This window comes from Callorhinchus milii, unplaced genomic scaffold (genome assembly GCF_018977255.1).
Source record: "Callorhinchus milii isolate IMCB2004 unplaced genomic scaffold, IMCB_Cmil_1.0 Scaffold13, whole genome shotgun sequence".
NCBI lineage: Eukaryota > Metazoa > Chordata > Chondrichthyes > Chimaeriformes > Callorhinchidae > Callorhinchus > Callorhinchus milii.
Window position 1 is genome coordinate 6096355 of NW_024704754.1, and position 14121 is coordinate 6110475.

Genomic DNA, 14121 nt, shown 5'->3' on the forward strand with positions numbered 1-14121 from the left:
GTGGAAATTGCAGAGAGCAAACGTAAAATAAACCAAAGTTCTGGGGGAATATTTTAATTCAAATCAGTGATGTCGTTTGATTTTTTTTTTGCTTGAAATTAGACCAAACTTTAAAGGCCTTGAAGTTGCTTTGCTGAGGGGCAGTTTGGTGGCTGCAGTGTACAAAAGCTGCTCATTTTGCACATTGCCCTCGGCTTCCCTCGCTATTGCGGCGTGTGCTCACCTTTCGTTATTATCCCATTGTCTTTCCTCTACTGTAGCGCAAGTCAAGTCTCCATCACACACACAGCTCCCTCCATCCACACATACATGTCAAGGTGATGGAAAATACCAGATCCCCCCCTCCCCCCTCTCCTCTCTCCCCCCCTCCTCCCTCCCCCCAGGAAGACAGTCCCCAAAGTTACACAGACGGTTTACGAACTCGAAAGGAATGTTATTCTTATTGGACGGACACTCTCAATTGGCGCAAAATCACAAAGTGTTTTGTTATATTTTTAACCCTCATTTTTACCCCCAATTGTCATCACACACCGGGGAGTGACACAGACACTGACACACACTCCCCGGGGAGTCAGACAGAGACTGAGAGAGAGAGAGGAGAGACTGAGAGAGAGAGAGTGTGTGAGAGTGTGAGAGAGAGAGAGAGATAACGGGCTGTTTGGGAGCTCTGTGCATTGGAGAGACTTATTTATAGAAAATTGACACATTCAGATGATAAAATTCAACCCTCGACATACATTACATTAATTAAAAGGCATTGGACCATGTTTTGGGCGGTGGTGATGGGGGGAATCAAAACGAACCTACTGTGTGCTTTGGATTTTATTGAATAAAACCGTATTCCAGTCAGACACAGAGGGCGATCTCTTTGGGGACTCTCACTCAATATCTATTGGTGGGGGGGGAGTGGGTGGGGAGGGGGTGTGGGGGGTGGGGGGTACATTATATTTTTAAAGCTGGTTTATGCATCAGGAAGGAATGTTCTGCATTTTTTTGACCTGAGTTCTTGCGATCTATTCTGAAAATATTATCGCTTGTTGAATTAAGATCATGAACTGTATATATATATATATAATATAATATATTATGTACTATATATATGATATATACCGTATATATCCATATATCCGATTAAAACCGACAGCAGTTATCTGGTACGTTTTAACGTGTAGTGGATGTGAAATCAACGACACACACACACAAACTTACTTACAAGATAAAATATTGTCGCAGGAATATAAATGTCAAAGACATCTTTGCTAAAACGGTGAGAAGTGACCAACACGAAGGCAAAGTTACTGTTGAAACGCTTATACAGCGACTGTGGTACAACATTAACCCTCTCGTGACCCCATGAGCAATGCCTATCTTCCTCAGGTACAAATGACACAACTTTTACATTGATTACTAACCTCGAGCTCAACGCACCTCACTTTATGGCGTTGCCTTTCGGAATCCCGAGGTGTTTTAGGTGAGCATTTGGTTTGTAGTTTCTTTTGGGGAATATAACTGGGTCCCAATGTCTATAACGAAGGCAAACACTCCATTCCCGTCACTGATTCAGGAAACATTTGAGATATACTTTTCTCACTGACATATATATATATATATATATATTTTACACACAGGATCAATATTAAATCAATGAATTACTTAATTGTAAATTGCATTGGCACCTTAGGACCAATGGTTAAGTTTATCAAAAAGTTTCCAAAAGTGCGAATGTTGATGATATTAATAATATAATAAATAATATATCATAATAATAATAATAACGTTTGTCTTAACCTATTTGATGGTTGGTGCCATGATCCATGGTTGGTTCCTTATAAAGTCTGGATGGAGGCAGAATCCAACAATTTAACGATTCGCTAACTAAGCTTGCGAAAGGGCTTACAAATTAACATGTGACTGGTAGATTCCATCCATTGACTTTGGATGGTATCCAAAGTTATGTCAAAGTTAAAGGCGGTTCATTCAACGTGTCCATGACTTTTACATTAAAAGGTAAAGCAATTAATTTATTTATTAGACACCAAACCACCCTTTAGCAAATCAACTTCAAGGCATTTAAAGTTCGGTCTAATTTCAAGCAAATAAAAACAAAATAATTTATTTTAAGTAAAAGGTAAAGCGCGAGTTCCTCCAGATAAATAATATAATATAAAATAATTGCGTTGACTTTGTGCCTCGCTCGTCTGAGTGGATTCGTATCCGATTATTTTAAGGAAAGATGACACATATAACTGAGTCTGTATTAATTGGACTTGTTACATAATAAACTGCGAGGTTTGACATTCTCAAAACACACATTTTTATTTTTATTTTTCGCATTAAACACTAATCAGTTTCCATTGGGGGTAAAGAGTATTGGTTCACACAGTGCGAACTTACACAACGCAACTTGTTATTAAATATATAAATATATTTAAAGATATTAAAGGCCCGACGTTAGTTACAGATATGTTTTTGAGTTTTAATATGAGAAAATATTTCATCGAAAAGTGTGCAAACTACTTGTCATTGTCTGAACTGCCACAGTTCTGGCCCTTTACAACCAACATAAAACGTAAGAAATTGATTGCAATGCATTCTTCTCGAACGTATCAATGCCCAATTAACCAAATCAACTTGGGGTGGGGGGTGGGGGGGGGGGGGGGGGGTTAAGGCTTCAGACAGTGGTAACCAAACACAAACCAAGTTCTGTGCAACTTTTTTTTCCTTTGGAATAAGAAGTGATGGTTGACAACTCCTAACGAGGTTCCCATTCCTCAACCAATTTCCCCTATGGATGAATTTTCTTTTGCAGATACTAATCCATTTAGTGTTGCCTTTTAATACCACTCCCCGACTCCAAGTAACGTCTAGTCTTAATCTCCGGCAGAGAAAATCAGATAACTCACCTTGTTAACTTGTTATTAACTCATTACTAATTTGTTATCAACTTCTTAATAACTTTTTAAAGCAACTTCCGCGAGGGTTTCGTGGAAAAGGGGCATTGATTTCAATGTATGAATCACGAATGTTGCAGAGAACAGTGCTTTCCTAACATATAATACACATTTGAACCAAGAAGATGAAGGNTTTTTTTTGCCAGTTGTTGATCAAATTTACGGGGGTAATAATCCCTTCAAAAATAATCAAATAATAGTAATAATTTGGTCACTCAACTCACGATTGTTTGTGGGACATTGCTGTGCGCAATTGGCTGCCGCCTTTCGCCCACAAATATACAGTCAATATACTTTGCAGTATATTCTGTGAAGCGCTTTGAGGCGTCTCGAAGTCTTGATAAGGCGCTATATCTAACGCAAAGATTATTATTGTTATTATTAAACAATGTTGGCATATAAATATTGATATTTCAGCGGTTTGCATCCTGGAGAGCTCTATGATAGTTATGACAGATCAGCAAACACACAACTAAATTCTCGTAGAATCCCAGCCACAGCCTCTAATTAACTTTTATTTTTACTTCTCTAATTAACTTTCCTCTTCTACCTTATTCCCTCCTTCACCCTATTTGCAACTGGCGTTGTGTCAGTCAAGCATTTCGAGATATTACCCTAAACTTAGTAACAGGCGCTATATCAAAGCAAGTTGTAGTTGTCTGTCTGTTTAAGAGCTCCAAATGTTAATTTTTTGGTGATCATATTAAATATTTATGTGTTGGAAGTTAAGGCCAAGAATACGTCCACAGTTTTCCTTTCTACTTCTATACAATAATGCATATTATATAAGTAACTGTGGAAAGGTACAACATTGGAAGGATACAAAACTGAGATATGCTTTGACGGCAATATTCAGAGAATAACATTAACAACACAATGAGATAAACCATTCTTTCACGATAAAAGTTTCACCTAAAATGCCAAATTATTTTTTTAATGATGTTTCATTGCAAGAGAGATGCTGCTTTCAATTCATTTACAAAAATAAAATATAGCAACACAAGAGTGGCGACTGTATCGCTCCCCACTTAAATGGAGCCAGAGTCGGTGAGATTAAAGCAAGTTAAATGCTGCAAAAAGGTACGATGCATTTTATGACGCTTAAACAATATATTTAGGTAAGTTTTCACGGGCAATTTGCGGTGTTGTTGATTTTTTTTAGTGCATTTTACCTCAATGGGGTAATGTTTCGAATTCAAAATGAAATACTGTAGTGGACAGGCAAAGTCGGTTTGGTCTGGATGGTTTATTAACGTATAAACCGTCAATAATCTATATTCTGTGATTAGAAGGGAAAATGCAGCCATTTTAGTTATTAGTTGCAATTATGTATATGTTTCAAAATAAGGTTTTTGCACATAACGTGTGACAATTGTGATCACGTATTTATAGTTAATGGTCAAATTGATGGTTTAACAAAAGCTGCGAAATTATTATTACCATTTTTAAAACCCCCCACAAAAATGAACACATTAAAATGTAACGTTTTTTTTTGGGGGGGGGTGGGGGGGGCAAAAAAATAACAGTCCAAATTAGCATTTTGTTCCAAAAAATTGCAAAGAGGGAAAGAAAGGAGAGGCAAAAGGGGAGGGACAGAGAGAATAAACATACAGGTGAGCAAAAAAAAAGGAGAGTTGGAAGGGGGAGAGACTGAGAGAAAGAAGGGGTTACAAATAAAAAAAAAGGTTTGCACCCCCCACCCCCCACATCACTTTTGCAGGGCTTCCAGGGCAGACACACAAGACATCATCAGCTGTTCTCCTGCAAAGAAGGGCTGAGCGGCGCATGCAAAGCGGACGCTGATTGGCTGGAGCATGCGGGGGCTCGGCCAGTGGCGATCGTCGTAACAGAATCCTGTCGCCTCTCTGCCTCCCGGAGTGGCGCCTGACAGGTCGGCGGTGATTGGCTGGCGCGGACTGAGTCGGCCAACCAGCGTGCCTGCTCGCGCGCGCGGATTGGCCAATGGCGCGCGCCGTCACGGAATGCCGTGGTCTGCAAGCCGGGCAGCCAATCAGCGTCCGCCTTGCGTGCACCAATGCGGTGGCCCGACCAACAGCCGGCGTCGTCACGGAATGTCTCATCGTCCCCCTGTGGTCTGAGTGGGAGCCGCCGCCGGGGCCGAGATATCGCGAGAAGAGGGGGAAGAGCCGGGGCCGGAGCGCGAGCGGAGTGAGGCAGCGAGAGAGAGAGAGAGAGAGAGTGTGGGAAGGGAAGGGAAGGCAAGGAAAGGCGACCAACATGGCGGATAGGGACAGCGGCAGCGAGCAAGGGGCGGCCGGCTCCGGCTCCCAGCAGCACCAGCAGCAGCAGCAGCAGCTGCAGCAGGAGACGCAGGAGCTGGCGTCCAAGCGGGTGGACATCCAGAACAAGCGCTTCTACCTGGACGTCAAGCAGAACGCCAAAGGCCGCTTCCTGAAGATCGCCGAGGTGGGGGCGGGCGGCAACAAGAGCCGCCTGACTCTGTCCATGTCGGTGGCCGTGGAGTTCCGCGACTACCTGGGCGACTTCATCGAGCACTACGCGCAGTTGGGGCCCAGCCACCCCGACCTGCAGGCGTCGGACGAGCCCCGGCGGGCGCTGAAGAGCGAGTTTCTCGTGCGGGAAAACCGCAAGTACTACATGGACTTGAAGGAGAACCAGCGCGGCCGCTTCCTGCGGGTCCGCCAGACGGTAAACCGGGGCCACGGGCTGGCGTCGCAGGGTCAGACCATCGCTCTGCCCGCTCAGGGCCTGATCGAGTTCCGCGACGCTCTGGCCAAGCTCATCGACGACTACGGCGTGGAGGAGGAGCCGGCAGAGCTGCCCGAAGGCACGTCTCTGACTGTGGACAACAAGCGGTTTTTCTTTGACGTGGGCTCCAATAAATACGGCGTGTTCATGCGGGTGAGCGAGGTGAAGCCTTCCTACCGCAACTCCATCACGATACCTTACAAAGTGTGGGCCAAGTTCGGCCACACTTTCAGTAAATACGCCGAGGAGATGAAGAAGATCCGGGAGAAAAGGTGTGAGCAGCAACAGCAGCAGGAGGACGAGGAAGAAGCCCACGGCGACGATGATGGGGAGGAAGACTGATTACAGCTGTAATTATTATTATTATATAAAAAAACCAACAAAAACACTTACTGTATAAAAAAAAACTGTAACTGTTTAACTCCGAGGGAGCATCGCCCACCCAAAATAAAACCTCCACAACTTGACAGTTCGACTTGACTTGTCACCCCCATCCATCCACCCATCGCTGGATGTTCGTCCACTTATCAACCGTGTAAACCGTAAGCAGCTGCTAAGTAATAATAACATTATGAACTGTGTTTCCTACTTGATGATTAAAACAAAAAAGAGAAACTGAGTGTTTATTTCCCTAATTAACCGAGACTTTTGTACACGTTCAAGCTATTAAAGTGTTTGCAATCGTCAGATAATATGCTGAATTATAATGAAATGAGTCCTTTTCATGTGAGCTAACATTTGACTTAGCACAAAATGAGAGATATTTTAGAAGAACACGTAAATAATATTTTTAGTTTTTCTCATTTTGTTACCAAATTTCAAACATTATATGGAGGTTATAGTATATTTGACACCCTATATACCTGTGATTAGAGATGTGTATATATGAGGGCTAGGCATGCTGTGTGTCTGAGCTTTGTTCAATGTAATGCAGAAGTCTGTAGAGTTAAAAGGTACATAGGTTTATTCATGCAAGGTAAAACTATTAAGAAGTGCTCTCTTTTATACAATATGCATTGCATCTGGACCTTAAACATATAAAACTTGGTCAGTGAAACTTCTGTGAACGTGAAGCAAATTATTAAAAAAGGCATTTAAATGAAAACTGCAAAGTCGTTTGATTTTTACCGACAAATGTTAACCAATGAGTAACAAAACAAATAGCACATTTTAAGTTAGCTTTTACTTTTCTCAACTGTGAATGTTAGTTACTGGTATTCTTTAATGTATTTAGTTGTCAATCATATGTAGTCTCTCAGACAGTACACAATTAACTGATAGGGACCTTTTTAATGTGAGTGCATTCATGTAGCAAGCCATTGCCTAAATTACTGTTCATTGTAAGAAGAGGAAATTGCACTTATCTGCATTGTGGAGGGAAGGGGTCAGGTTAATGTTGAGTGCAAATCTAAGTGAGTGACATGTCAATGACATTTTTGGGGGGCCAACTTTTTGAGGCTACATTTTCCCATTTGGTTGATATGGTCAGTTTAGAAAACTAAAGGCACCGACTACTCTGCACTTTATATTTATAGAATTACAGTATTAACACGTTACCCATCATTTGGTTTATTTTTTTTCCTTTTGTAGTACAACCTGTATTAAAGTGTTTTGAATATTTTGGTACATGTCTTACTGGCTACTAGTGACTCATGTGGATTATCTGTTGCTGGCAAGTTGGAAGTGTTCCATGTATTTTAGTTTACTTTTTTTCAAATCACTCAAAAGTGTCTTGTTATTTCTGGGCTTTCCCAAAAGCTGTTCTGTGGCTCTTTGCTAAGTTTTGACCTTGTCATTTGGGAGAATAGAGATAATTTCTTTGTGGTTATAGTTTATAGTATTTGGCTCTTGCATGATTTGTGTAAGAATTCTACAACTATCGTGGTGAAGTTTTCAGAACATTTCTGTGGCAAGTAAAGCAAGGGTTGCTTTATTCTTTGAAAATGCGTATGAACAATTCCTGGCTGACGTAATTTGAATCAGTCAAACAGTACATAAAGTAATAATTTTAACTCTATATACAATTTTTTGTACAGTAAATTGTGGCATATCTAAAGGCTATTAAATATTACAGTTAGACACCTGTAGTCCATAATTCAGTGAAACAGTTCAGCCACTTATTGTGGATATTTCTTGATTGTTGTGAAACTTTATAGAGGTTTTTTTCATCTACCATTGTAGAGGATTTCCAAGATTCAAAAACAATTACTATGTTGTGCTCCATTAAGTGGTTTCATTGTAACATTTGATGCATAGTTTTTTTTTGTATTTTTATAATGTTCAGTTTAACAGGCATTGCTAGTAATTGCCCTGTCAGTTGCCTTTTACCACTTGCAAAAAGGAACTAGGTGCTACTGTAATTCTACTTTAAATCGGACAGCTGTTCTATTTGTGTAGTACAACAACTTTTGACAGCAGTGTTAACTATTCTGGTGACAAACTGGGGAATAAACATCACTAACCCTTTCACTCTCCCAATTGCAACTGTACAGAAAACTGGTGTGTGTTGGCAGTAAGTCCTGAATATTTAAATAGATGTTGTTATTTTGCTAAAATATTCATCAAATTGCATTCAGCATCATAGGCATTTAATTTACATAAACTATCTTGATTTGGCTGCTAAATTTAATGCTCTTTTTCAACATCTACTTTAAGTTAATAAGAGAAACATCTGAAAGTTCTGCAGAAACGTGGGATGTTCAATACTATTTCTGCGGCGGGCAAAACAATTTAGCTCACTGCCTGGCAGAATCCTTACAGGTGGGAAATTAGTTTGGGGGAAGAGAGAAATTATAGACAACTGCATTTTTATAAACAAACTATGGTTGAGTAAATTATTAATATGAGAAGCGATCTGAAATCTACCCCACCTCCACTCACGTACGTGATTTTGAATTTGTGTGCTTACCAGTCTATTCCAAGTGCCAGCAGCTTTGCAGTGCAGCAGCTCAAAGGCACCCAGACTTTAATCAGACCAAGGCCAAGTTGATACCGTTTTGCATATTATTGACTGAAAGCCATTCTACCCAGTTTGAAGTCCTTAACATATTGTAATGGTAACAAAACATTTAAATGCAGCCATTTTCACACAAGCAGCGACGATCAATATGGCTCAAAATGGCTTTCCTCAAACTCTAAATCTGTGTAGACTCTTAAGAGTAGAACTATCTGAAAACACAACCCTAGATTTTGCAGTAATTTTTTTAAATACAGCTAAATTGCTAGCCTTGGGCTGTATTATTCAAAAAAAAGTTACAGAGCATAAGTTTGTTGCATTAATAGCCACCATTTTGCAAGGTGCCACATATTCAATAGGTGCTGTAAAGCAAATTCAGTCGATGAGTGATGTGCAATAACAGAATCACTATGGGATTTTTTTCCAGTATTTTTGTAACTCTTTCCCCCACCCCCCCCACCCCAGTTTGCTCTTCTCATTTTGTTTTGCGAGCAAGACTGATATACATTACAGTAGTTATAACAAATGTTCCAAACAATATGAATTGGTAAATTCCAACCTTTTACTAGCTCCTTTGAAGCAAAGCACTTTTATTGAATAAAAATGCTTGTTCAGAAAGCAGTTCTGTAGTGCATAAAGGAAGTGCATTTTTGGCAAGTCATCAAATTTGGAATTAATTTACTGTTTACAGTGTGTAAAGTAGGAACCAATTAAAGAAAACCAAAAATAGTATGCTAGTAAGATTCTTTGCTTTACGTATAAAGTCTGTTTGTAAAACTTGCTAAATGTCAAAATGTGATATCATTATCTTTCCAGTCTGTTTTGAAACTTTTTTCCTAAAATATTTATTACTGATTTACTGCCATTTAATATCAATTAAGCATGGTGCTGATTTAATTTTTGATTGTCAGAAATGAAGTTACTTTTAGACGTTTTAGAATTTTTTTGTTGTATTTTCACAGTCCTAATAAATTCCTTTTGAGAATCTTTGGTAGTGGACTGATTTGTTGGAACACACTTTTCTGGTGATTTATTTCCCCAAAACAATACCAAAATGCTGCAACAACGACGCTTGCTGAATGTATACACTTTAAAAGCATTTACTGTTGGGTACAGTTTTATAATTATCCAATGCAAAACATAGCACTAAACTTCATAAAATAATTTTAAATGTTGAGTTGATAGATTTTGTAATTTTTTACTGTAGACTCATTTTATAGACTTCATCATTTTAATTGTTAACATTGGAACAGCCTGTTAGTGGGATATNAAAAAATGCAACCTGTCAAGCTGACAAAGGACCTGATAGTTCTTTTTGAACTTTTGCCCATATGGCAAAAAGCTATCAATTTTTGTGGAATTCCTTCACATTTACACTTCACCAAACTGTAAAACCGTCTTCTAAACAGTTAGCAAAATGCCTTTTTGCGTGCCTCTTACTCCCTGCTCAATCTGACATCATATACTACCTACAATTACAGATATTCACCCAGAGTGGTGTTAAACATGCATATTGATTATTATGATTATTATTAATCAGGTATTATCACTACAAAGTAGGAGTCTTTGTCAAAATGCAACAGTTAGGTACAAACTAGTACTTTTGCGTACTCTGCAATGTTTTATATGTGCTGGAAAGTGATGTTTCCCTGCATTTTTAACTTGTTTTCGTTGCAGCAGCAGAAAAGGGAAATCCAAGAAAAGGGAAATCCGAGAACCAAATTTGGCATAACATCGGAAATTAAACCAATAGGCTTATAACGTTTGTAGGCATCCACTGTATTGATAGCCTAAGCCACGATGGACATCTTATTGAAGACAGTTATTTGGAAATGACCTTTGAGGGCACCTGCTGCACAGTGCCTGTAGTATTATGTTTAGTATCGCCACATTGATTATTTCCATTGAGTCTTCAGTCCATTCAAGCTTCACTTTTTTACAACCCCTCTCCCTTTTGTATAACTGAAGCTGATTGAGACAAGTTGCTTGTATGAATTTTACACATAGACCTGTGATTCTCTTATTCTAACCTTCAGAGAATCATAACTACAAATCCAAGTTTGATTTTCCTATAGTTTCTTTTATCACAGTACAAGCCAAACCCGTTTCAAAAAGGATGCCTTGTGACACTATCATAGCAGCAACAAATAACATAGAACATCAGTTCAGTAATAAGCCTACACTGGCATAGGACCAAATCTATTCAAAATATTTAAGATCTTTTATCATTCCTAAGCAGCATTAACCCCTTGAGGTAATGCCTTGCTGAAGCAGCGATTAGGACAATCACTTTTCATGCAAACATAAACTTGAGGTTGAAAGGTTCCGGCAATCGACAGAGAAAGTGCTCCTTGTTATTATGTTCTTTATTGTGCCATTGTGAAAGTGCAAGGGTGCTGTCAAGAGTAGGAGGAGCCACACAAGGCCACGTGTTGTCCCATTCAAAGTGTTTTCTAAAAGGCTGAAGTACCATGTTTCCAAACCTGGCTCTTGACTTACAAGTGGGAATGAATAGTCCAAAACGCAGCTATTTCTTTTAAGAATGGTGACTGATAAGTTGGGAGCTATTGAGTATGACAATTGCACATGTGTTTTTTATCAATGGAAAGCTTGCGACAATCCTAAACTAGTTATAAAATGAAAATAATTTAAAATCCATTTTGTAAATTATTGCCATTTGCCTTGAGATTTAATTTTGACCAGAATAAAATTTATTATGAATAAATAAATGAATAAATAATTTTGCCCACAAAATAAACTCAATTCGCTTCATAGTATATTCTGTGAAGAGTTTTGAGACGTCTTGAAGACCTGATAAGGTGCTTTATCAAATGCGAAGAATATTATGATTATTTTCTTTATAGAAAATAAGTTGTACTGTTCAAAGTTTTTAGATCACTTTGTCCAGTAATTAATCATTCAGGAGCACACATTCAATAGTGCGATTTGCAAATTAATTTGTTTTCCAAGCCAGCCCCCCAAGACGCAAGATGATTTATAGTGCTCCCACCTCCCCACGTACAAACACACGCATTTCTACCACAACAGGGCGAAATGTTAAGCATGTTTCGTTACCTTCATATGCCACTGTTTATCTAGCAGTAAGTAGGAACCCGGTTGTTAGACAATTGATGGATTCCTTTTCCGGGATAATAATCCCGTCAAACAAAATAATAATAATCCAGTTACTGAATCCGTGACTGTTTGACTGCTGTGCGCAATTGGCTGCCGCATTTCATCCACAAAAAATACAGTCAATTCACTTGACAATATATTCTGTGAAGCCCTTTGAGATGTCTCGAAGAGGTGAAAATACAAATACAATACAAATTAAATTTTTTTATAGCGCCTTTCATGTCGGAAGAACGTCCCAAGGCGCTGGGCAGTCAGGGATTTGGACCTGAGCGGGGGGGAAGTTGGGATCAGGTAGGGTTTAGGGTAGGAGGGTGGCTGAAGGCTCGTTCGAAGAGGAGACGTGCCTTGAAGGAGGCAAGGAGGGAGCAAGGCAAAGGAAATTTGGGATGGAGTTCCAGAGGGTAGGACAGAGAGATTCGAGGCCCGATCGCCAATTGTGGGGCGGGCTGGGCGGGGGACGTGGAGCAGGCTGGAGCCTACTGAGCGGAAGGGGAGCAGACAGGTTGATATGGGGTTAGCAGGTCACAAAGGTACTATAGGCACTATATCAAATGAAAGGATTGTTATTTTTATGTAATATCTGATAAATTATCAAGACCAGACAACCAATCTGGGCTTCCTTGGTCTGTAAATTTCAGTTTTCACCAGGATAATGGGCTTACAAACCAAGCGATAACCACATGGCCTAAATGCATCTTTTTTTTCACATTTTAAAAGAAGATGGAAGCCAGTGTTTTTTTAAGACAATTATTTTGCCTAACATCAACTCTGAATGTACTGAATGTAATTTTTTTACAGAAATATTACTGCGTTTTGACCACATTTTACTGGTTTTTGAGGATCATTCTTGTCTGTAGAGCAGAAGAACAACTGGCTCCCAGGATTGAGTCAGTGTTGCTTGTCATTCTATCATGAGCAGGTGCTCCATCACCCTGTAGTGATTTACTCCCCTGCCCCCCTCTCCCCTACCCATCACCTGCAGTCCAAGGCACTACCCTGCTATACAAATAACCTATACATATAAATATATATATATATATAACCTAAACAAATGCATGTTGTTGTTGTGCAATTTTATAGCTGTCATTTTTTCCATCACTCCTAAAATAGGAATGTGTATTGAGGCTCGTTACTCACACAACACAAGACTTGGCCAAACAAATTGGGAACCCCAATATCCAACTCCACTGTTGAGGGGCCTTTTCATTTATTTCATTCTTTCCTTCATTTTTTCACTTATTTACTCAGTGAAGACTAGACTGACATTCCAGTACAGTACTAGGGGAGTGCTGAATTGTCAGAGGATAATATTTCAGATGAGGTCTTGTCTACCTGTTCAGGTGAATTTTAAAAAATTCCATGCAACTATTTGAAAAAAAATGGGATTTTCTCCTGTTTTTCTGGCCAACAATCTTTCTTGATAAACTAGCCATTCACTCTATGTCTTGTTTCGCATAAAAGCAGCCGTGTTTGCCCACAAAATATACCGTCAATTCACTTTACAGTTTATTCTGTGAAGCACTTTGAGATATCTCGAAGACGTGATAAGGCACTATATCAAATGCACGGATTATTATAAATATTTATTATATTTGACACCATTTACCTGTGAAGAGCTTCAAAACAATGATGTTCTAGACTCAATATCAAATGCAAAGATTATTATTTATTTATTTTTTAGTTCCAGTTTTCAGTCCTTTAAATTTTGCCTTTATCCCAAAGTATACAGTGCAATAAGCTGTCATCCTATTTATTTTTCCCATACATTCTTAGCTAATCTAAACACTTCTCCAACTTTAATAGTCTTGTAATAATCCCTCCCCCCAAAAAAAATGATAATTTAGTCACTCAACCCACAGCTGTTTGTGGGACACTGCTGAGTGCAATTGGCTGCCATGTTTCGCACCCAAAATACACAGTCAATCTACTTTACAATAGATTCTGTGAAGCACTTTGAGATGTCTCAACAAAGTGATGAGGCATTATATCAAATGCAAGGATTATTATGATTATTGTGTCTTTTTGAAAGCTGACTGGACACAACTATTTAAACGTTGCCTTTTCGTTTTGCACAAGGTGTGCAGGTGGCAATTATATTTGTTTTTGAGCTTGGTATTATGAAGCAATTGTTGGAGTATAGAACTGGACTGAAAAGAGTTGCTGTTGCGTTACTGTTCTGTAAGACAGTGGGCCTCCAATGTAATTATTTGGGTTTGAATTATTGAGGTACTTACTGTAGATCGTAAGATCTGTCTGAACTACGAGTCGCACATTGTTCTGTATCCAACAGTCGCCAATTAATTTAATTCTGCACTGCCAGTAATACTGATCAAGTTGATGAAAAACTTA

The 14121-nt window shown here is 39.2% G+C and overlaps 1 protein-coding gene across 1 annotated transcript; it reads left to right on the top strand.

The window, feature by feature from the left end:
* The first annotated feature begins 5030 nt into the window (after positions 1-5030).
* Positions 5031-6786, top strand: LOC103186465 (transcriptional activator protein Pur-alpha). The gene has a single exon (XM_042340061.1). It carries the CDS (start codon positions 5190-5192, stop codon positions 6021-6023), a length of 834 nt encoding a protein of 277 aa, XP_042195995.1. The 5' UTR covers positions 5031-5189; the 3' UTR covers positions 6024-6786.
* The last annotated feature ends 7335 nt before the right edge of the window (positions 6787-14121 follow it).